Raw genomic sequence first — 26,957 nt, 5'->3', positions numbered from 1 at the left:
TCATTTTAGCTAAATTTTAGACGGTTTCCGTGTAAAACGAAAGTGGCCGCATTCGTGTTCATCCTTAATATTGAAATGTAAGTTGTATTTTATAATAATACATAACATATATAAAGGTTGTGGATGAACACGGATGCGGCCACTTTCATTTTTGACAAAAACCATCTGAAAAGTGACGTTTTTAGGCATATTTGAGAGATTTTTCATATTTGAGCTTGGATCGAATCGTTTTCTATGACAAAATTAGATAAAATCTTTCACAAACACTAATTGAATCAAGTGAAATAATCACTTAAGTGTTTAAAAAGTGGTCAAAATCTTTCGGCAGATGAAACTGAAATTTGAGGCCAAAATGAGTCCTTACCGGACCTACTCCTTTTAAAACTACTGCATATTATAAAGACTCGTAGAAACGTGCACCTTCAAGTTTGGCAGTCTATAATGAGCTATGGGCAATTACAGTTTTTGTGTACGCTATTGAAATGACAATAACGCAACGTCAATCATAGAAGAATGCTCGTTTAGTAAAACCAATCTTGACGACTAAGTATTTTCGAAAATATAACCAAAAATTCTTTAAACTGCGCAAAATATAAAATGTTTTATTCTGTTGCACTCTTTCACGGAATTGCATTACAATACGATTTAACCTTGAAGCTTACGAATCTGATATGTAACTAAGACGACGGCATGGTATAGTGTTGTACGTGCAAAGGGTAACATTTTACAACACTATACATGGAGGAATTCCCTGTCACCAAAACAGTACAGTAACATATATACAAAAAGGTCAAGGATGGTTTGATAAACATGCAATTTTGTTATTCTTTTTGGTATCTCAAATATCAATTTTATCATATTGATAATCAAAAAACAAAAATTAATGAAGCGCTTAATCGATTATGACTGGAGACGCGTGCGCCTGTCAGTCTTTAAGACATTGTCAATCTGACCACGTTTATTGACAGGATCACCATGAAAATCTTAACGTTGTATAATATATCTAAATATTTGATTGAACTTTGATATCGCAAGGATCAATCTGATGGAAACAGTCCAGAAAATGGAGGCGTCGGTTCACAAATAATTTATTCGTATTAAATTATGTGATATTATACATAGATTCCGGACCTTTTATTTTGATGGGATCGCTAGTTAGATTGTACCTCCATAGAACATCAACTGAAGTTGATTATAGAAAATATGTATTTTCCAAGATAAGAAGCCTAGTATGCTGTATTATATCTCAAACATTATGAAACCTGAATACTGTAACATATTGTGTTACTACTTTATAAATTACAGAATGTGGTTAGATAAAAAGCATGTTTGAATATGTTGAATAAGCTAGGGTACAAACATTTTCAAATTCGCCCTAAAAAATACGTATAAATCTACATAATATGCAAATTACGCTGTTCTTTTGGTAGCTGTTTTTTGACCAATTAGCCAATAAAGAAAACAAACCGCTTTATTGAACAGAAGCTGCGTTTAGACTGGTCCAATATACGACGCGTTGGTAACATAGAATTTACACAAGGCTATACACAGAATCATACTGACAACACAATATAATATTATATCTTAAACTTTATGCAAAAAAGTCATAACCGATAATTGAAACTAGGATACAATAACGAGATATTTACAAAAATATAGGTGACTGGTTCAAAGTATATGAACACAAAACATTCAAATAAAAGATACATTACACGTGTTTTTTAGATGGAGATTGAAACTTAATTATTTTCAATAGGCTAAAACTATATATGTACATAATTGTTTACAGACTTGAAGCTTCAATATTCTGCAGTAAATATCGGTTATGAAATAAAAGCATGCATGCATACATTTCGAAATGGTTGAATATTTGTATTTACAAAGATGATAACTAAATATATACATGGTGTGGGTATTGTCGAGCGTGCATGACTTACGAAAATACGTCTCGTATGAATTCAGAGTCTTCTGGTATTGTACTAAACGATATCGAAATACACAATGATTTGGAGTGCTATTGCAAATAATGCAAAATCAGTACTATTGGAAAAATTCGTTAGCTACATCCATAGTAATATATGAATGCTGACAGTTTATAATAAAATTTACTTCTCATAACTCAGTGTTTGGCATCGAATATAACATGAATTACCAGATACAAATTCTAATAAAAATAGGATTGAAGAAAGAATAACCTCAAAAAAGACTATATGGTAGAAAAGGGAGAAAGAATGATTAAAATTGAGTGATTATGTGATAATGGCAAAACAAAGAAAAAAACACAAAGGAGATAATATGCAAAACTGCAAAAAAGTGGTTGTAATAATACCATTGTGAAATCAAGAAGTTGTAGTGATATACCACGTACATATAATAAGAGAAACAATATATCAGTAGTGCAGTGGGTACATTTGATATAAAAATAAGACAGAGCATAGAAAAAAAAATAATGTATATATTGGAGATATAAAACAAAAATGGTGAACACAACATAGGTACACATGTGTCGAAGAAGTGTGCGAAATGAACATGTGTTCGACTTACGATAAATCATCTTGTTTAATAACCTCAGGGTGTTCTGGTATGGAGCTGTTGAACAAAAATGTCGAAGATGAAATAACAAAGCCTCGTACATGCATATTATGTAAATTCAGCAAACTCTAAATCAACATTTTGTATGTAGAATTTTTCAATTTTATCATTCAGCAAGGTAATGACGTCACATTATTTTGTCCAATGACATGAAATTAAGTTGCATATGATCAGTTTCATTTTTTAATATAATTAAAAAACTGAAAACTATTATAGTTTCATAGTATATACTTGATTCAATGCAGCCCGATAATATTGCTGAAATCTCAGAATGAATTTTACTCTTTATATGAGTAATGAAAGAAGTCAATATATATATATGGTTTGAACGTAGTTTTCAATTTAGACTCGTTTATATTTTTTGTTTGGGCATGTATCATATTGGTTTGAACGTAGTTTTCAATTTAGACTCGTTTATATATATATATATATATATAAAACGTCTGAATAATAGTCAACGATTTTTCCCACGAGGGCGCTGGATCGTTACAAGTAACGATACATGTACACAATAAAATAAATAATATATATATGTCAATCAATTTAACATCCACACAAAACGTGTAAGCTAAAACACACAGAGTATACCATAACATATGAAAGTATGAAAAAGTGTATATAATGAAACAAATGTATGACCGTTTAGTTTAAATGTGTTAATCCTTTACGGATAAAGACGAGAATCCTGCAAAAAATATAAGAGCCATGTGATTTAACCCATTCCCGAAATGTAGCTCGTGTAGACCTGAATACAATGTTCAATAAGCAAATGTGATATTGGTAACTGTACACATCACTGTATGCTTCTTTGGATGCAAAAACTCATTTGCATACATTTGCATACAAGAAACTGCACCGTGCGGCAAACTTTGCAAATTCCATCACAAGCACACTTCGGTCACCTGAACAAGCCAAACATGTAATTTGGTCTGAAATTAACTCGATTCCCATACTCGTCCTCTCCCAAAGATAGCCACAAGTCTAAGGCATTTCTTGTATGACGATCGGCTTTGCTATTTAAGAATGAATCAAAATTTAGATAGGGGCACATTCCCAAGTTTCATTCTCAATTTTACACAACATATCTACATGTAGTTTGGGATTGTTCTGCGTCTATTTCTAATATAATTCTTGGTTTGGCGTTCTTTTTCACGGAAATTAATCAAATGGAAGTAAATAGAAATTTCAATAGCATTTCTAAACACATGCAGTCACTGTGAATCTGTTTCGGTAAAAATATTAAAAATCAGTAAAGTTAATCAGTCTCCCTGTACAAATGTGTATCTGATTAACGACCATTTTCAACGTAGAATATAGTGTTGACCCTTTCAAGTTAAGTTTCAATGGATTCCACACGCATTTTTGGAAAGTTATGCACTATTTTAAGACATGGTTAAAATCTAAACAAATATTGTTAGTACTAAAGTATGCAATATTAGTAAACAACATATTGGTAGGTATTGTATGTAAATTTGTTATGTTTTCAACAGTGATTAAATTACTATGGGTAATTATAAAAAGTAGTGAATGAATGTTAATTTTACGGAATGTTAAAACGAAACGCAATATTGGTTAGGACGCGATACACTTACGCTTGCTCAAAAACGTCACTGCCTTCATCGTCATAGCTGAAATCAGGTATATGAATATCTAATGAATGTGAAAAACGAACTTTTTTTCCGTCACTTGAGTTACTTCCCATACTAGATGTAGATGGCATATTTTACAAATATTCTTCGAAGTTTCATGCCATCGTCAATGTGAATATGCAACATTCAATATTCATGAAATCAACACCAGATAAGATATCATTTACAGAACTCCAAGAACAATTCTAACAATAAACTGCTTGAAAACAAATTTGTTCAGAATCGCCATAAAAAAAACAAAAACTGGTTATTTCACCAGTAAAGATTCTGTATAGCAATTTCAGGTTTGCTTTGCTTCAAATAATAAGCCTTCACTCTCAATTTTAATGTTTAAATGTACATCTTACTCTATATAATTGGGTTTTGAAAACTTTGGATTAATTAGAAATATAGCAATTTCCCACAGAACAAAATAAAATTTCAAATTATTTAAGAGTAATTTGGCCATTAATATAGAACCCTATTCAAAGAAAGGTTGATATGATCACATGTTCTCTTTATAAAAGCCCATAATTATTAAATTTATCGGAAACTATTTATCAAATTAAAACGAAAGGAACTATAAAAATATTGTTCTGGAACAGCTAGCACATTAAATATCTTTAATATAACGATTGGTATTTAAAAATCAATGGGTTCGAACGGAACAGAGAAACGAAAATTACCTTTGTATAACAGAACATTTTCTTTCACTTTTTTAAGAGATAAAATGCTCATTAAAGTCAAGATCATGATTGATGTTTGTTTGGTTTCAATAATATTTTTTTAATATTTAAGTTAGAATTTTAACTGTAAGTTTTTTAATCTTTGGTACTTCATCATTTAAAGTTTAGATTTTTTCATCATTTGAAGAAAGATCAGCATCATTTAATAAACTCTTCAAAATCAACAGGTCAATACATTGTGATACAAGATCATAAAATCCATTTGGAATCGGACAATCTTCGGTGAACGAGAATCTCAAACCAACATATTTGACAAAAGGCATCTTTCGACTGCTTAACCATAGATATTAAAAGCATTAAATAACTATAGAAATAAGTCTACAAATATAGATTAATATAAAAATACACTTCCTTCCTATTTCAAGTAACCACTAGCTAATGCCCTATATCCTTAATCAATTTAATTCGATAAGCAATATTCAAGTATTCTAGGAGTAAAACGTTCTCGATCTAAATTTACCTTGCTGTACTTTCTTTTCTCCACCGGTTTATCATCCTCCCGTCTTTTGTGAAATAATCAAATTCATCGAACCCAGAGTCCCCTGTACACGGAGACATATCCCGACCCTCTCTTGAATGTAACTGCATACTTTTAACGATGTTGCAGAACCTAGGTCTATATCCTTGTAAGCCCTGTTAATAACATATAATAGATGTTTCATTATTTAAACATATATTTTATTTTATTTCATTAATTTTTTGGGGGGTCCTAACACCACTTATGGAAAATCCATTTGTATACATTTGTAGGTGGAGAAAGTCGGAGTGCAGGAAGAGAACAACCGAACTTCAACAAGAAAACTGGCATTGAATATACTGATTGATTGTCGGTTGCTTGACGTCCAGTTGCGACTATTTCATGCATGTTCAGGAAGACAGGACACATTTACAATAAATACAGTACTGTACAATACAGGTAGGTTCTGTAATAGAGGCTGTCAGGAATAAAGATAGGGGAAATCTAGACTTTCACTGGGTAATGAGGGCATATTGTATAGGGACAGGTTAACAACGGACCCCAAAAGAGTTGTTGCAATTGAGTTGTTGCAATTTTTCTTAACTTACAAAGAGCGTGTCGCTCTCCTCACACTTTGGAAAAGGTTGTACTGACGGTTGAACGAAGACCTACATGTATAGTGACCACAGTTCTATTCCCTATTCACCTTTGAATATGAGAACAATCTTAGACTTGCCACTTTAGTTTCAGGAAGTACAATGTACCCTTATAAATTAAATTCCAACTAATGCAGACTTTTATGTAAAAAAAGACAGAAATATAAAAATTATATTTGACAAGCGTCCTACAGCTAATGTCAAATACAATGACGTCAAAAAATGATCACCTACAGTTATGAAGTCGATACTCAATAGTTTTTACGGGAAACATTTTAGTTTTAGTGTGGAATGAACGAAAATAATCTTCGCTTTGACCAAAACAGTATGTGTGGTACGCTGATTAGGCTGATTTTGGAACTAACTCGAGACATATTTTACCGGAGAATATCGAAATCTTAATATCAGTATATATGCGTATTACATCATTCGAAGGTCTTATTACAGGTAGGTTGTGGCAATTCATACATAATTAAAAAAAAAGTTACACTAAATGACCGAACATATTAAATATTATATCATAATCCAATTAAATAAACTAAATTAAATGAATCAGTTTAAGATTTTATATTCATAATATATGATGTTACTTACATAACCTCTTCGTTGAAAGTTGTTTCCTTCTGATCCCTGTAAAACAAATGCATATTGTTAAAATTTTATCATACGTTTAATATAGTCATTAGTCTGTGATCATGGTAGATTTGGAAGGGGATAACATCATTCGCAGATAAACCCGTTTCAACGACCAAACATAGTACATCTATATCACATATAACATCAGTTTAGGATAAAACAAAATATCGAAAATTAGTATACCCACCAAAGAGGGTGCTGAGGGTATTATTCAACGATACTGCTATCAAACAAGTCATACAATCAAGTGATGGAAGTATAGTAAAATAAGCAGGCAATAATACCACATCTTTTTTTTATATAGATTGTGGCGAACGTCTGTACTACAATCTACAAACGTATCTGCGAAATAATCAATATCTACATGTAACTCCCCACCAAGTTTACAGTCTATAGGCGTTTAATTTACTTCTTATATATTCATTCCATGAACATTGGTTTGTTTTAAGACCATAGCAAAAGGTTTGGGTTTGAATGCTTATCAAATAATTTTGCTTAAAAACCGGAACAAATAGTTTTGTTTTAAAAACTAAGCAAATAGATTTGTTTTGCAATGAAATTGTATATTTTCGCTGGACTTTTTATCATCATTTGCCCTATTTGTATCGTGTCTCTCTCTTTTTCTCCATTCTAATGATGGATATTTAAAAGCAATATTTTAAATGTATGTCCATTTAACGTTTATAATTTCATTCTGAGAAAATTTATACATGTATATTATACGAATGAAATTTGTCTACACAGAATATTCTTTAAAGTCTGAGAAACATATTTGAAGTTAACTACAAAATGGAGATTTCAATTTTATTACATGTTTGTGTATATTTTAATAAAATATTAAATCGTATTGATTGTGTATCTACATTTTCACTAATATGAGTATTTCAATATAAAGTAAGTAATACAAACAGGTAAATGTCACGAATTTTCATTCATATTATTTAAATGTACCTTTCTAGTACTCGTAATAAAAATTATATATTTCCCATATTATGTTTAATCTGCTGAAATAACAATACCCATAACTTTTCAATACGCTGTAATTAAATCTTGAACTTCATACAATAATAGGTTTTAATAGTGGAATAAACATTGTATAATGATGCCAAATTTTGTATAATTAATAGACAATAACTTATTATGACGGAACATTTCGTGAATGTCCCCAGCAATTTAATATCTAGCAAAGTAAAATGAGTCGTAGCTTTTTTTGTTTGACATAATGTTTTTGTCAACTTTTACAACAGCCGTGTGTTGCAACCAATCCTATGAAAAAACATAAACTAGGATTTCAGTTTTAAACTGGCCTGATGGTAAACGTATAAACTCTAACAAGTTGTTTCGAATTTATTGTCATAGAAAACTAGAGGCTCCAAAGAGCCTGTGTCGCTCACCTTGGTCTATGTGAATATTAAACAAAGGACGCATTTGAATTCATGACAAAATTGTGTTTTGGTGATGGTGATGTGTTTGTATATCTTACTTTACTGAACATTATTGCTGCTTACAATCATTCTATCTATATTGAACTTGGCCTAAGAGCTTCAGTGGAAAATGTTAGTTAAAATTTACAAATTTTATAAAAATTGTTAAAAATTGACTATAAAGGGCAATAACTCCTTATGGGGTCAATTGACCATTTAGGTCACGTTGACTTATTTTTAGGTGTTACTTTGCTGTACATTGTTTCCCTTTACAGTTTATCTCTATCTATAATAATATTCAAGATAATAACAAAAAGCGGCAAAATTTCCTTAAAATGACTAATTCAGGGGCAGCAACCTAACAGCAGTTTGTCCAATCCATCTGAAAATTTCATGGCAAATAGATCTTGACCTGATTAACAATTTTACTCCCTGTTAGATTTGCTCTAAATGCTTTGGTTTTTGAGTTATAAGCAAAAAACTGCATTTTACCCCTATGTTCTATTTTTAGCCATGGCGGCCATCTTTGTTGGTTGGCCGGGTCACGCCACACAATTTTTAAACAAGATACCCCAATGATGATTGCGGCCAAGTTTGTTTAAATTTGGCCTGGTAGTTTCAGAGGAGAAGATTTTTGTAAAAGATTACCAAGATTTATGAAAAATTGTTAAAAATTGACTATAAAGGACAATAACTCCTAAAGTGGTCAACTGACCATTTTGGTTATGTTGACTTATTTGTAGATTTTACTTTGCTGAACATTATTGCTGTTTACAGTTTATCTCTATCTATAATAATATTCAAGATAGAAACAAAAAACAGCAAAATTTCCCTAAAATTACCAATTCAGGGGCAGCAACCCAACAACAGGTTGTCCGATTCATCTGAAAATTTCAGGGCAGTTAGATCTTGACCTGATGAACATTTTTACCCCATGTCAGATTTGCTCTAAATGCTTTGGTTTTTGAGTTATAAGCCAAAAACTGCATTTTACCCCTATGTTCTATTTTTAGCCGTGGCGGCCATCTTGGTTGTTTGGCGGGGTCACGGGACACAATTTTTAAACTAGATACCCCAATGATGATTATGGCCAAGTTTGGATTAATTTGGCCCAGCAGTTTCAGAGGAGAAGATTTTTGTAAAAGTTAACGACGACAGACGCAGGACGACGGACGACGACGGACGACGACGGACGACGACGGACGCCGGACGCCAAGTGATGAGAAAAGCTCACTTGGCCCTTCGGGCCAGGTGAGCTAAAAAGGAGACCAAAAGACATATTTCATTACAAATGATTGAAAAAAAAACATAAAAAAAGACAAAGGTACCACTAAAAAACAATAACAAAATGACAATACATGTATCTGTAAGTAAAGCTAGGACATACTTAGTCGACTACACAAATTTCAAATCAAAGTGACAAAACTAGAAAAAGAGGGCATAGACAATTACACCCTTCAAATTTCCAGCAAACATTAAGATAAGCTGTGTTCATCCATCCCACCCACGGAATAAAAAATATCCTTCCAGTCAATACGTTGGCCCGACAAATTGGGTTGATTAGGCAATGAAAGTGGTAACACTATTTAAAATTATTTTAAAAAGCACGACTTTAAGATAAGAACTATACAAAAGCTGAACGATTCAAGAAATTCATGATCTTGAACACCAATATATTCGTTTACGCCTGATCGGGCAGATCCCAAACAATTTTACTTTTAATCAACATGCAAGCTATAATTCCTACATGCACTATTAAGATGTTAAAATTTGTTTATAGTTTTAAATATATCGATGTGTTCTTCATATAGACCATATAGAGACAATAACGTATGTATCGCAAATAGTATCTATATTAAAATAGTTTAAATATTCCGTGTGGGGTAGGCATTGTTAAGACCACAAACAGTCCATTTAGTTGGCAATGTGCGCTAAATCTATTTCTGTTTGACATGAAACGAACAATAGCTTGAGATTACGTAACATTAATATATGTAGTTGTCAATTAGTTTTTATACGTATACCATATATATACAATAGCCCTGAACTTCAATGCACTTATTGTATGTTCGACAGCAAGTTTATTACAGTTTGTGCATTGCTATAGTATCTATAGTTAATATCTAATGCACTTCCGAGGTCTTATCAGACATGCGAAAATAAATTATTTGTTTGTTTTTTTGTTTGCGATAAACTTGTATTGTTACATATCAGTAAAAGTCATATTTAATTGACTTGCGCAAGCATTAGGTCTGTTAGGACCATGTTTATTGAAATCCCTTTTATAATATGAATGTATTATTCATGTTAAATATATTTCCCTCATTAATGAATACAATGTAGTATTAAAGTTAAAGTAAACAATTAGCCTTTACATTATTTCACCAACAAGTGTCTATATGTGGGTCTAAAACATCCCAAAGAACCTCCTTAATATTCGGGTACAAAAACGAATAATGTAGATTTGTGCATAAAGTTGTTGAAAGATTAAGGTATTTGAAGCTTTTTTTTTCATTCAGTCAAAATAATACAAAGTTTTGATAACTGTCATATTTCGGCACTGTTACCACGGACTGTGATTTTTATTTAAAGAGGAAGATGAAGAATGGGCGTAGTGAAAAAAGAACAATCATTCAATGTAAACTTAATCAGAACAAAGGCCATCCAATTCAAATTGAGACCATCATACTTATAATTTGTAATTTGGACATTTCAAATTGCAGCTCATATCTAATTGTAAGAAATAACCTACCATTGACGGAGCCGTCCTTGGTCGATGATAATTGATATATCTTTTCGGTTGTTTCATTGTATCTATTTGTTCTTCCGTTGGCGTTGATGTCCGAGAGTAATTGGACATCGCCGATACAGGCCGTGAATGTAAGGAACATGGTTCCAAGTCACATGCAGTCTGAGGTCGGTCGTGCAACAGAATATCGTGCATGTGCGTGTAATCATGGCACCGAGAATGTCTATCGAAATAACGATAATCAGGAGCAGGACTCGCTGGGTGTAGGTTTATGTTCTGTCGTCGCTGGCAGTCTTCGTATAATTTGTTGACAAGTGTAAACCCACTTCTCATCTGAGCTGCAACTCTGTGACGTTCTACAACAGACCCTGCACTACGAATTCGAGGTTGGTTTGGTGGCCTCGGTGATTCATTAGACAGACGAGATTTGTTACTCTTACTGCTCCATGGTCTTTCTGTCCTTCTTCCTCCATAACTTGGAGGAGCTGTACCAGGTCTTTGATTTCTAGCTCTACTCACGTGTTTCTGTAGCGGACTTGGTGGTTTTATCCTGAGTTCAGCATAGGTATCTGTTTTCTCGGACGATCGAAGAACAAACGAATCATCCTGTGGCAAGACTTCTGTACTTTTCCTAGCATCACTTGCAAATAATTTATGTTTATAACCGTCAGCAATCCAGGCAAGGCCTTCGTGATAATCTTCGAACACCATGTTTTAAATTAAAAGCAGTGTCGTGTCGTTAAACATACAATCAGTTAGCGTTTCATTATTTTATGTAAACTTTACACGTATATCCATTAAAAACCACGAAATCCATAACATAAAACGAAAAACAACACACGCCTATCCACTAACATGAGTCACGTACAAACTATTAAACAGTCCTAAGATATTAATATATATTGTATGAACAGATCAAAATTTTAAATGAATGCTACCTAGCACAAGTCAAAATTTAAATGTATCAATTGAAATTCGATATGAAATATGTAACGTTTATGCATCTATTCGTACATCACCATTCAAATAGAAATTCTTCAAGCATATCTGATAATCAATTAAAGCACTCCTGAACACAATTGGCTCTAGTCAATAAGCTAAACGACTTCTTTTTCACAATCAGATGAATCTCCGTATCATTAAATCAGTTCCGTTCCGTTGTTGTATCCCGTCATCAATAACAAATGAATCTTTTATTTACCGTTAAAACAACGCTGGGGCTCTTATTCCTTCGACATGACATGCACGAGTGGCATAATGGTAGATATTGAATTTAGATAATCCGATCATTAGACGAAGCCAGTCGTAATACAATTATTTCTAATCTTCTTAAACTTTTCACAAGAAAATATTTTCATACTGACATTTTAAATATTTCCAATAAGCTTAAAATCGATTCAATCAAGATTAAAATTTGGCCAGGTTCGTTGGGCATCCCCTTTCACAAGGCCGGACCACGACTGATTAAATTTCTAGTGTTCTATTTATCAACAACCTTTTGTTCCAATGAATAAATTACGTTTTGTTTGTAACAATCAGAGTTACTAAATATGCACGGATCAATACATGTAATTATTGAAAATCACACCTTCGACAGGTAACAATAATTAAAAACATAATTTATCTCGGTAACACTATTGACTTTTAAAAAGATTTGTGAAAAACAATTTTCTAACGGTTTTAATTACATATTTTCTTTTATTTAAAAGAAAATGTATTGTAAACAGAAATGTTATAAGTTATTTCAAAGATCAAATATATATAACATGTAATTTAATTTATATTTAAAAAAAAATAAAAAAAGAACACTACCGTATTTCTATTGTGAATTATTGTTTGATAGTGAAATGAAATGTCTTTTTGGGCGAATATGATTTATCCTATGAAGACATGATGTAATATTGAAATGACATATTAATTCTCCAAACATTAATATAAACAAGATGTGGTATGATTTCCAATGAGACAACTGTCCACAACAGACCAAAATGACACAGACATTAAAACAACTATAGGTGACCGTACGACCTTCAACAATGAGCAAAGCCCATACCGCAGAGTCAGCTATAAAAGGTCCATTGTTGGCTCATTGGCAATCATACCACATCTTCTTTTTTTATATTTAACACGTAAACAAACGACAACCACTGAACTTAAAGGCTCCGTACTTTGGACAGGCACGTACATAAATAATGTGGCGGGGTTAAACATGTTAGCGGGATCCCACCCCCTCCTAACCTGGGACAGTGGTATAAGTCTTTTATATACTGTAATTGGGATCTTGCACTCTACAAAATCAAACACAATTTTCCCCACATTAATTTATTATCACATCTGGGCCTTTTATTTCTGACCATGCGGTATGGGCTTTGCTCATTATTGAAGGTTGTACGATGACCTTGTTAATATCTGTGTCATTTGATCTCTTGTGGTGAGTTATCTCGAGCATTGGCAATCATACCACATCTTCTTTTGTATAATATATAAAAGACGAATGAAACTGGTCTATTCAAAGAGCAAGTTGCATCGTCAGTGGAATATTTACCAATACAATTTCATCGACGGGACCAGTAAACGGACGTGAATCCAAAATTGTATCTCTTCAATTACTGATATCCCTTTTGATATATCACAAAGGACGTATTGTATTGTAATTTAAAGGTTGATACATATTTATAAAGAAATCAATCTGCGCTTTAGTTAAACAGATCAATTTTCAACTGAAATCTTGAAATTGAAATCCGTTAGTTTTTAAAATAACTTTCGATCCGTTTTTGTTAAATCATTGTTGTTATGTTTAATCGAAACCTCTCTATACTTTACTGTTATAAAATACAAGAAATGAAACATGTTTATGCACAGTTTAAAGAGCAGCATTTATTACATTTATGTACTTGCAATAAACTATCATGATTACAAAGATACCAAGTGTGATCACATATAAAACGTTATCTTCGCAGACAAAATATTTTGATATATAATTGAAAATGCAAATATTGACTTTGAGCCACAACGTATTTACTTTCCGTTTACGTCTTTAGTCCAACCCTTCAAATTGCACTTCAAATCAACACGCAAGATAGTATAAATCAATAAATATTATCATTCATTGATGTTGACGGACGTAAAGTTATGAATATGACAAGTTTGGGTACACTAAAATAAGGGCATGTATAACAGGCCATTCGTATGCGTATTTAACTGTTCCTGTTATTTTTACTGATTTCTTTATATCGTCTTTCGGATGCCATTCACTTTTTGATTGATTTTTGATGTTTAATGCCACTTTTGACACACTTAATTTTATAACGGTGACCAGTTTCGTATTGGCGAAGCAAGCTAAAATAACACGAGAGAACCCAAGAATCTCGACGGAGAACTTCCAATCACAATCAATGACTTGCTAAACTGAAGTCTAACTACATGCATCTAACGAGGTTCGAACTCACTAACCTCAATGTTGACTGGCTAATAATCACTGAAAATGAACTACTTATACCATCCTGCCTACTGCAACAGCACACTTAAGTCGAACACATCTTGCCCAATTTTTCTGTTTCTTACTCACAGCTTCAGTGACTGCCTTGACGATGGTTGATGAATAACATTGAGAATGGAAATGGGGAATGTGTAAAAGAGACAACAACCCGACCATAGAAAAAAAACACCAGAAGGTCACCAACAGGTCTGCAATGTAGCGAGAAATTCCCGTACCCGGACTACTTAGACAACTCAGGCACCAAGTCCCCTCAAATTTTTGATTTGGTAAATACTTTTTAAGAGCAAATGAGGGTATGATTAAATAAAAGGATCCTTTATTTCTGTATTCATCTATTTGTGTGTTACTTTTCTCTTTGCTATTCTTTATATTTTCAATTCATTATCCTCTGTTCTTTATAAGGACTTTTTTCGCGATAACATGTATAAACCCAAACATAGACCCTCTTATATGAATCAAACCGATTCCTCTAACATTCTTCTTCCCACTCTGTTTTAATGCTTGAAAATTTAAATATTTTAGCAAGGTGCAGTATTTACACAACTGGTCATCAATCTTAAACGATTTAAAACCACGCCTAGAGAACTTCGTCCCACTAAATATTCGAAAAATTTAAAATATATTTATAAATATGCAAAAAAAAATGAAATGGAGCCGTTTAATTTTGGAAAAAAAAACAAATCAATAATTCACTTCCAAAATAAACTTTTAACTTGAAGGAACCTAGCATACAGAGCCATTTCTTGTAGAATTTTATTTATAAACAATGACCATAGTTTGTTGTTAGAATGAAATCTATCCTGGATTTATATATCAAACCACCTATGTTATTTTGATTTGCTAGAGCTATAATATGGATACGCCATGTTTATTTCAGATGGGTGTAGACCACTCCTTCAGTAAACCGTAGATCAAATACGTTTTCTGTGTGCATACATCTATGTATGCACCAAGAAGCACAAACGCACCTACGTGTAACTTACAATTAGTTTTAAAATTCCTGGTTCATAAAATAAAATCCAGGTTTGTACCAAAAATATGTATAAATATAGTTTAAATTTGAAATTCGGAGGGAGGAGGATTCCCTTTTCCCGCGACAATGACTCTTACATATATTTCTCTTTACCCAACCATTTCATGCATTATGTGTTGCAGAATTTTCATAAAGTTGTATTTCCATTAATATTTCCATTAGGATTTAATGGTAAAGCAAACACATTCAGTAAGTTTCCTTCAAATATTATCGTTGGTTGATTAACATCATTATTTATCGCTATACTGCTAATGGAATCGTTTAATAAGTACATGATTATAGATGAGGGTGACTTTTAACGAGCTTGCCTGCCTACCCATGACCAGTTCGCATAGTTCTACGTTTTATATCATCACTGTACAGCTGACGATATTAGAGCGCAAAATGCCAACTGTAAAGAACAGTTTTCCTGCATTTCCCAACGAAAGATACATATGTTTTATTGGTGGTACAATCTACCCTTTCAAGAGCCTGAATATAACTTTAACCGTTGGAGCAATACACAATAAACAGTATAATAATAATCATGATTGTGAAAACTATTACATCATATTAGTAACCGGATTATAGTTTTAAGCTTTCACTCAACATGACTATCCATATTATAAATTTTCCATTTGAGAATAAAGATAGAAAAGTTAGAACTATTTGGTAAAATCAAGCGGAATTAAACGACGTTAAAAGTAATAAACGGGGGATAACTCTAATTTGTTATCGATTTATTTTCTACAAGGACAAACAACTTAAAACTTAACTTAAATATTATATTAAAGTTCTTATATCTTATTTCACTGTTAGCAGATAACCTAATTATCTAGGAGATTTTCATTTCATTTAAAATCCCACTGCATACTTTGATTTTTAGTACATTAACCATGTTAACATATTGCGTACAATTAAAATATCGTCATGTTTTTACATTGCAAAGCACACTATTAGATATAATCATAATACATTAGATGAGATTTAAATATTTGATAGAATTTCATTTTAATTTGTGGGATGACACAACACCAAATAATATCCAATAATATCAATTACATCAATTTCATAAACGGTTTAATGTTCGACTATTTTTTTAGGAAAACATCTTACATGTATATACAAGGACGTTACTTCTATGAAAACCATATAATTATACAAAGTCATGTGCTTGCACATATTTTTAGCATGCACATTTGGGCAGATTTAAGATTTCATATCAATAAAATATTGATTTTCTGGACTTATTGAACTTCGACGTTCATTTATTGTACTAGCGATTTGAAAACCTCATACTAAGTAGAACAGGGTTTTATTTTACATCCAGACCAAACTCATATATTTTATTCTCATAAAGTCAATGCAATTACAAAATACAACAATACAGATTTGAACAAAACAAGTGAAATAGGTTACATAAGTTACAAGCCATGAGTACAAACACAAATATTTATGTTTTTTTTTTTATATATAAAAGAACAAAGTTTCTTCAGAACTGGTTTTCTTGTATTTGACATAAGTTTAAAGAATTTGATTGTATTTTGCCGTTTTGTTAAATATGGAGCATACTAAAAAAATCTTTTAATTTTCACTCGAATTCAATTATTCCTTACGTCAAATATAGACCTATTGCAAACAGTATAAGATAAACAGACCAAGACAAAAAAAACTATAACCACTGAACCATGAAAATGAGATCAAGGTCAGATGACACCTGTCAGTTGGACATCCTTTAATAATCCAAATGTACTAGACCTATATTCTCATAGTGGCTGAGATATGGACTTGACCACCAAACCTTAACTTTGTTCACTATCCATGAAATGAGGTCAAGGTCAAGTGAAAACTGTCTGACGGGAATGAGAACCTTGCTAGTTACGCACATACCAAACATAGCTATCCTGTTTCTCACTATCAGAGAGAAATTAACATTATAAAAAAAATCTTAACTTATTTTCAAGTAGTCACTGAACTATTGAAAATGAGGTTTAGGACAAAAGACATGTGACAGACGGAAGTTTCGTAACATAAGGCATCTGTATACAAAGTATGAAGCATCCAGGTCTTCCATCTTCTAAGATAGAACGCTTTTAAAGAGTCAGATAACGCCGCCGGATCACTATCCCTATGGGAGCTTTCTGCAACAAAAGTCGCAGACTCGACTGAGGAAAAACCCTTAAATAAAATGTTATCTACAATATACTATTATAATAGTTATCAAAGGTACCAGGATTATAATTTAGTACGCCAGTTGCGCGTTTCGTCTAAATGAGACTCACCAGTGACGCTCATATCGAAATATCTATAAAGCCAAACAAGAGGACAAAGCAAGGACATACAGTATAACTGTCAGTGAGATAACTACCAAACAGAGTACAAGTAACATGCAGCGACACTCGGAAAGCTTTTTTAAAGATAAATCATTTAGGTACACGTACATTTGTATTTGTGAAGAAGTGGCCTTTAATTTCTGTATAATAATTGTTTACCGGATAGGAACGCCTAATGTAGTTGCAATTAGTAATGTATTTGTAAAAACAGTTGTAACAAAGTTTATTTATTCTAATGTAAGTTGATGAATGTCTTTGCTCAAATATTCTTCAAACAGAAAGTCATTACGAATAACAAACAACAATTTACCGTGAACTATCATTTAAATACATGAGATGGACGACCTTAATGAGATCGCGTCCAATTTTTTGAATTTACGAAGATTTATATTGACCTTTACTTTCCACACTTTTTAATAATTGTAATTTATCAACTTATGTACATATAGACTTACTCAAATAACCTCTAGAAACACGTTTAAATGACAAACTTAATAAAGTTGACATCTTAATTGGTCAATTTTAAACTTTGAAATAATTTCTGATTTTGTTCGAGATATCAAATTATAAGTAGTGGGAAATGGAAAAGACCTCATACCGAGCAACAATTAATCAAGATTGAGAGAGTTTCAAATGTCCACTAATTATTTACAGCTAAAGTTTATTCTGGAATAACATTAATGAAAAAGATATAAAATTCAAACGTCCTTACTGCATGCGAGAAAAAACAACCCTTTATAAGTCAGCTTTACAAATGTCCACTAATTATTTACAGCTTAAATTAGCTCTGGAATAACATTAATGAAAATGGTATAAAATATAAACGTCTTTGCTGCATGCGAGACAAAAGAAACCTGTAATTCAGTGGTTGTCGTTTGTTTATGTGTTACATATTTTTTTTCGTTAATTTTTTTACATAAATAAGACCGTTAGTTTTCTCGTTTGAATTGTTTTACATTGTCTTATCGGGACCTTTTATAGCTGACTATGCGGTATGGTCTTTGTTCATTGTTGAAGGCCGTACGGCGACCTATAGCTGTTCAATATCTGTGTCATTTTGGTCTTTTGTGGACATTTGTCTCATTAGCAATCATACCACATCTTCTTTTTTTTATATTTATAAGTTAGCTTTGCTTTTTATACAAGTGTAATATGTTATTTATTATCAAGATATCATTGTTTTGTTGTTGACAATGATAACTAAAATATAACTGATAATGTTCTTGAATTTACATGCATATTATTTTTTTATAAGATACATGTTCCATTTTGGGCTTAAACTATACTACTACTACGGGTTGGGGATTTAACGACCTTGACTTCCTGTTGCTGCTACTTTTAAGTAATTTACCATTTCTTTTAACTTTTATAAAAAAAAAACCAAGATGATCCTAACAAGTTGCATCGCTTCCTGTAAAATATTAAAAAGGCAAAAGCTCGACGATTAGTAATAATCGTTATTTAAGGGCTATGAATATTCAATAGATAAAATGGTGAATGGAAATGTGAAATGTGTCAAAGAGACACCAACCGACCATAGAACATACAATAGCAGAAAGTCACCAACAGAGCTTGTATTGCTAGTAATTTTTCCTGCTTTCCATCTCAAATAATCGATTACAGTTTTCGAAATTTTGGACAACTCTTCTAAGTCAAACATTCGTCTTTTACGTGCAGAGTTATGCGCACACAAGTTCTCAACATAATGAACAACCAATCCTAAAATTTCCCCCTGTGGTCCGAGTTTAGGATTAAGTATAAAATTGCATAATTCGCGACCGAATATAAATATTTTGATCATGGCTTTTTAAATAACAATAAAATTTTTGTTTATTTTCATATGATTTCCCGTAGATTCAACACTTATTTGGTCAATTACACATGTTTTATACATAAAATGTAACTATACTGTCGTAATTCTAAGCAAAAAAGAGGTCAGAAGATGGGACGTGTTAATATAAACAAAATATCGAGTAAATATTTTTTTATAGAACTGACATAATTCATAAATCACAACCGAGATCAAATCCATTTCATACACAACAGGGAACATAACCAATACATAATTTGTGAAGTAATCGACACATTACGTGTATGAACAACCGAACCCTCATAATATTTAATAATTTGTCACGTTCAGATTTACGCCAGAACTTTCGTTAAATTATCATATTTCAGAAGAAATTTGAAATTAAGCGAAACAATATCTTGATATAATGTTATGCTAGTAAACAAAAAGAAACGGTACACGACTTAAGAATAAAATTTATCAAAAAATATTGAAACTAAACAAAATGAGATAACACTATTGCCAAAAGCTTTCATTTGCAATGTATGCACACATGCTAATGAAAATCAAAACCTTTAGGAAAGTAACTAAATTCCGAGTTAACGATCATAGGGTGCAAATTATTTTTGCGGAAAGTTTGACACAAAATCGACACACAATTTAATTTACCAAAATGAATTTAAAAAATTGTTTTAAAATACATGTATTCAATATGCTAATCAAGTTATGTTCCTGTTGTAACTAATGGGATGAAACATTGTTTTCTCAAAAAAGGCAAAAAAAAAAATCACTGTTGTACATATGAAAACAAAACACTGTAAATTTGGAACCTTTCGGATTAATTTTAAGATTATTTTTTTTTTTAATTTCACGTTTTACTGTCAAAGCCGGGTATTTATCAATTGATGATGTTTACATTTTAACGATTTCTTGTGGGGCCGAACTTTGCTTTACAAAAAAACTAAGAAACTGTACGATTTAAAAAGAATTGATGGCAAACATTTTCTTTACCCTTAAATGAGAGGTTGGCATCATTATTTGGAACTTCTGTTTTTAAATCAAAATTGCCGTTTTATGTAAATTTTGTCAAATGACGTCATGAAAGCAAAAGCAAAAGCGTTTTGTTTTTTAAACGGATTTATATTTCCATGGTCATTAAATATCAGTACTTTCAATATTGGTCCTATAAACGGAAAACTTCATCTTTAATTTGAAAAAAAGTCGTGTATCGTTTCTTTTGTTTTTATTAATGGGATAAAACATTACACAAAAATATCGTTAGCTGTATTTGGCATAACTTTTAGGATTTTTTGGTCCCAGTCAATACGTAAATGATTAGGCCTTCTTTACTTTTTTTTCTACGAGCATCACTGATGAGTCTTTTGAAGACGAAACGCACGTCTTGCTCAAATACAAAATTTCAATACTGGAATATATAAGGAGTTTATATAGAATCCACAGGAGGCGACTTTAAAATTGATTAAAAGGGGCGTAAAACCGAGAAAATACTGTTGAAACAATGTATATGGAAAGAAATTGCGAGTTTTCAAATCAAATCAAATAGTCAGTTAAATATAAAGTTTACAAAGTTGGAATCTATCAAAGCGTGTATAGTTATGAAAATAATGAAAACAATTTATTTAGTATATAGAACACTTTGTTAAAGTTAAGCAGAAATGAGATACAAACAGCTGGACAGTATAACAGATCACACAAATCGTCAATGCATGACTGCTCCTAGAAACTGAAGATGAGACAAACAAACAAACAACAATAAATAACAACAACGAATCCATGTAGGGTGACTTTATGTAGGCGGTTTAAACCAATTTTACCACCAAGGTACATGTAAACACGTCGAAAATAACAGTTGTACATGTAGTAAGCTGAAATCTTAAATTAGCAAATGTACATGTATAATGTAATACAGTTATAGCTTAGAGTGAATTGAATTATATAACATGAATATTTAGTCTGCTTTTCAATGTTTGATTAAACAACGTGAACAAGTCGATATAATTTTATGCAAATTTCAGTATCAGATGATGCATTTATTCGAAAAACCGGAAACACGACTTGACTAATGCATATGGTGACGTCACAACAATCTTATAACGATAAATATGTAGGAAATTACTTGTTGAGTATTAATTCGATATACTTTGTTTTTGATACATTAAATGCAAGAAATCATTATGCATACATATTTATCAAGTTTTCTTTGATATAAGCCAGCATTTCAGATTCAAAGTTTTAACTTTTACAAAATAACCGATAAAACTGCAAATATGTACAACATACATCAAGACAAAACTGACCCAATTATTACATACGAATTTCCAGTATTCGGCAGACACAAATCAATTTAAGTCCAAATTGTTGTTGGAATTGCTCAAATAAAACACATTATAAAGTCTTAAATGTGGCATTTCTGGTTTGTGAAAGCTCAACTCAAAGAATCATTTATATACAATATCGATACATGTATGTTTCGCTTACATAGAGTATGACTGAAAATTCTGATATTCAAGGCACGTGATTCAAGGTTAACTTCAAGTTTGATTTTCAATGTAAGACACACAGAGATTCACACGGTTTGCGGTTTCAATGGTATGCTGTATAGCCAATTTAAAGTTGAACTGAAATACCAGATCTTCATTGCTTATGAAAGCCATTTGATTTTATTGGGGGTGCCGGCTATTTTCAAAATGAATCCCATGAACTCATGAAAAGACATGAAAATAAATAACCATGCAGAAAAGGGGTGTTCATGAGTATTCTGCAACACGAAATGTAAGATTTAATTTAAATTAGTACAAAACTGTAAAGAAATGTTTTCGCAAAAAATCTCCCCCTCTCCTTACAGATATCAAATGGTCGTCAAATAAATAGACATGGATGTTGAATATCTCATCCGTCAAATTATTTTTTTTTTCGTAATTGTTATATATCAATTTGGTCTTGTTTCTTTTATAACCAGGCATATTATCAAAAGTCTATCTACATTATTATATAATTTGAAACAAAACAAATAAAAAAAATCATAATTATTTCATACGTATTGCAAAAAGCCTACGTGGTTACCAAGTCACCAAAAATAACACTTATTCAAAACTTACATATATACATATGGCCCAGATCTAGAGCAGATTATAAAATATTAGACATACGATTTAGTGCCATTCACTTTTGTTTTCAAATGTGACAAAAATCACTCAACATTGACGCTCAATTACAAATAAGACAATCATATATCAATCCTAAAATCTTAAGGTCGGCATAATGAGACTTCAAACAAAATGTATATGGTACATATTATTCAACATTAAGTTGACAAATGAGTGCTTAAAAAGTACATGAAATATAAATTATATGGCATAAATACATAATTACCAAGAGAAAAGTGAGAGCAAACAACCCACGCAATAGTGCTGTATTTTCTTCAAATATGCAACGTAACTACCATCAATTGCATGTACACTTGAAAATCACACCTAAACCGTTGCGCATTTTTTATGTACAAAATTGATTTATAATTCAAAATTTGACCAATTTTAAGATGTTATCCCGTCTCCTATTTATGCTCCGTCATGTCAAACTCGTTCTGAAGGAAATAGATGAACATGGTTATTGGGTTACACTTTGTGTACACAGAGTTTTTTTTACAACAGTTTTCGAAATTTGTAGATCAGGAGTAGTGTTCTTGTATTTTGAGCTTGTTCAAAACATACTTACAACCATTCCGTCCAACCTTAGACAGAATGAAAACGAGTCGGGAGTACTACGAACGGAATTTACGTAGTCACCTTGAATTTACTAGGAATGTACTAGGAACGTGTTATGGCGTGGTCGGGTCGGGGCAGAATGGGATTTACATGTACACATATACCTAGTCCGTAATAAAACATTATCATCACCTGATGGAGAGGGTCCGGTCATATGATCCTTCTACATATCTTGTTCACAACTTAGTGCGGTGAAAAATGATGTTAACTGGTAAAACCATGCTGGTTTTTTATAACCGTTTGACTAGGACGTAATGAACACCACGATCGGAACGAGATGACGCCGTGGTTAGATCACATTTCGACTTGTAGCGAACGATGAAGAACTGGTTGTGAACTGGTTGTAACAGACAAAAGAGGGGCTTGTACTGTACTGCAAGAGTTATAACGGTGCGCCCGACTATTGACGGACAATGTCTAAAATGCAAAATTAGTTTATGGTAGAACAAATGCAAACTGCATTTAAATCTTTACATTAACCACATATGTGGCTACATACATGTATATAGAAGGCGTGGCGTCTACCTCTAAATCCGCCTCCCGGATTTACGAGTTTGGTTTTCATAGTTTTTAACGCCGTGTCAATACACGGAGGTAAACTGTTTTATCGCAGTCATGCGCTCATTTCGAAATTCGAAATGTTTAACTGAAGTATTAATTTTCTATAATCGTCATATCAAACATAATTGAAGCACTTAACATGCTTCTAAAATAGATAACCCTGACAATTTGAAGAGCAAGGAGAAGTGTCTTGTCTACAATGAACAATCGTAACATCTTGATATTTAAAATCCTTAAGATCGTGCTAATATTATGAGTGTTACCATATTATGTTCGCTTCTCGGAAATTTAAATAGAATTACATCATTCTTTAACTATAACTATCAGAACAGGAAAACATTTTTGCAATCACTAAGCATTGCCTTGTTTTCATTCAACTTTCTGCTAAGGACTTTTTTCTTAAATAAACAAGTTCTAAAAGCAAAGGAGTAGATTCCGTTAGACCCCTCTTTGGACCCAAAATATAGCAGTTTTACAAAATTGTGAAAATATAATCTTTTAGCATACCGGAAAGTAGAATGCTTCTGCTACATCAAAATAGCAGTCCAAAATCGGCCCTTATCGAACCTAATACTTTAAACTGTTCGTTTCGATCATCGGCATTTTCATCCGATTTTCTAAGCCTATTTGTATTTGATAACATGGCAAATCGTCCGAGATCTGGTCGTTAGAACACTCCTATAGCGTTCAAGAAACATTTCACATTTGAAACACAAGACACTTGTCTTTAAACAAAATTGTCTTTAAACAAAATTGTCTTTAAACAAAATTGTCTTTAAACCAAATTGTCTTTAAAAAAAATTGTCTTTTAACAATATTGTCTTTAAACAAAATTGTCTTTAAACTAAATTGTCTTTAAACAAAATTGTCTTTTATTATATAATTGAAAAAAATTGTCTTTAAACAAAATTGTCTTTAAACAAAATTGTCTATATATATAGTACTAAGGTATACAGATAGTCTTTCCAGACAAAAGACTCACTGTCTGTGCTTTTCACATGTAAAAAGGAAACTGATAAAGTATTAGTTTAAGAGTACAATGTATAACATCCTATTATGGACTGTAACATTGTTCGAATATATACTTCATGAATAGATTATAGAAAGATCATATACGATTAAGGATTTTTTTGTTAGTTGCATTTTTTAAAAACTTTTTAACCTTTAAAATTGACTTATTGGTTAATTGGTGTTTACGTTCAGTGACAAATATATCCGGTATATTTATTATAGAACATCAAGTTTGAACGCCTCAATCTCCATAGATTTGATTTCTAAATAAAATAATGAAAATGTGATATATAATATTCTTATACCGTTAAAAAAGTATTACTCACCTTTCCCCATCTTGACCAAAACCATTTGAAAAATTCGTCAACACTACCGAAATATTTCTGCATTCTCGCCGTTTGATTATTAAATCCACTGCATATTGGACAATTTGCTTCGTGATTTTCTTCAGTGTCCGGATTTGATACAGGAAGCACACGTTTTTGTTTTTTCTTCTTTGAGAACTTAGTAGGTGTAAACTGATTATCACTATATGTGTCCACATACTGTGGCATTTCATTGTATCTGCCTTCGGGGTATGGTTCGTATATATGATCGTCCCTTTCCTTACTTTCTTGATGGTCAAAGTCCGATATTGCGTCGATATCGTCTATCGATTTAAACGATGATCGTCCAAAGCTGATTTCATCGAACGTCACACTTCTTCTCATCGATCCAATACCACTATCAACATCACTTCGGCTACTGTGATGATGATTTCGCAATGAAGACTTCGAAAATGATTTTGAAACAATGGCTGAACCGGAAATTGTAGAAAGATGGAGACCCGATGTATCGTCTGCCGAAATCACACTCATTTTTCGTCTGTTCAATTGATTGTAATCTGTCCTGATTCTTGCCTTCGGAAGCATCATCATCGGTGATGAATCGATGGAAACAGTTTGATTTGGACGTAATCGTTGACGTTTTACTTTATTTAAGCGAGAAATTTGGTTTCGGTCCTCTCGAGACAACATTTCAGACATGTTTGGAAATATTCTTGCTAATGAACTCTCGCACCTCCTCAGCGGACTGATTGCCCTCGAATTCACCTTTTCCGAACAACTAGTTTTCAAAATAGATTCCATCTCGGCGATTTGTTTCAAATTATTAACAATGTGTATTTAGATAAATTACCCTTATACAAAATCTTAAATTAACGAAACAAAGATAACAAGTCTATAACTATCGATTTGTCCAGCGGATTTACAACTGTCATTCATCAAACAATATCTGACAATTTTTGTAAATTCTGTTTCTTTGTGTGTGTGTTTGTTCTCTAGATAGGGCTTCTGACTATATTTGCATAGTTCAAGTGAGACAGACAGTTCATATTTCTCTTTAAAGAACCGACATATCCAATTACCATGCAACTAGTTTGCGACTACTTCAATATTCCCATATTGCTGAACAATTTACAATTTAAAAGTAAATATTTCTGACAATCTAGAAACGGGGTGATGACAAAAATTTATTAAATGTTTAATTTCCTTTCACTTGTTATAGTAGTATTCCGGACCAACCAATCCACGGTTACGTAACGCAAATCCTCGGCGTAGCATTCGAGTACATCTTTTTGTTTGCTTAATGTCCTGCAATGAACAAACAAACAATATGTCATGACATTACCTTGATATTTTTGAGTGCATAGATTCAGATATTTTCTTGTATCAACAAATATTTAATCCTACAAGTAAACATATACCCACTTAAACCACCGTTTGACAGTTTTGGTTTCCTTTAAATACAAATATTCTTTTGGGTAAATTTCGATCCTTTTGCACTGTCGAAGATTAGCCTATACTTTAGTTGAAAACATTCACAATCACTTCATAATAATATCGCATATCAATGATACATTTTTGAAACATTGTATTGATAACACTTCAGATTAAATTGAATGAAATATTTGTTATTTTTCATTTAAATCCGTTTACAGCCTTGATCGCCGTAGGAAATCGGGTTATGTTTTAAAATTCTTATTATACCTTTAAATTTTAATAAGATTGTATCTAAATAAAAGTTTCTTTCATCTGATAA

The 26,957-nt window shown here is 32.1% G+C and overlaps 1 protein-coding gene across 11 annotated transcripts in view; it reads right to left on the bottom strand.

Moving 5' to 3' along the window:
- Positions 1-26,957, bottom strand: part of LOC134699294 (uncharacterized) — a 52,947-nt gene that overhangs the window by 24,171 nt on the left and 1,819 nt on the right. For 3 of the 11 annotated variants that reach the window (XM_063560893.1, XM_063560897.1, XM_063560900.1), the window contains exons 2-6: positions 25,205-26,509; positions 6,674-6,709; positions 5,427-5,599; positions 4,185-4,220; positions 2,545-2,589 (exon numbers count right to left, since the gene is read on the bottom strand). In XM_063560893.1, coding sequence (XP_063416963.1) covers positions 2,545-2,589; positions 4,185-4,220; positions 5,427-5,599; positions 6,674-6,709; positions 25,205-26,005 — 1,091 coding nt within the window. In that variant the 5' untranslated portion in view covers positions 26,006-26,509. Of the gene's footprint in view, positions 1-1,937; positions 1,980-2,544; positions 2,590-4,184; positions 4,221-5,426; positions 5,600-6,673; positions 6,710-25,204; positions 26,510-26,957 lie in introns of all 11 variants that reach the window. The other 8 variants (XM_063560894.1, XM_063560898.1, XM_063560895.1 and 5 more) reach the window with 4 other exon arrangements.

The sequence above is a fragment of the Mytilus trossulus genome, unplaced genomic scaffold (genome assembly GCF_036588685.1).
Source record: "Mytilus trossulus isolate FHL-02 unplaced genomic scaffold, PNRI_Mtr1.1.1.hap1 h1tg000050l__unscaffolded, whole genome shotgun sequence".
Taxonomy (NCBI): domain Eukaryota; kingdom Metazoa; phylum Mollusca; class Bivalvia; order Mytilida; family Mytilidae; genus Mytilus; species Mytilus trossulus.
This window is presented reverse-complemented; position numbering and strand designations above follow the sequence as displayed.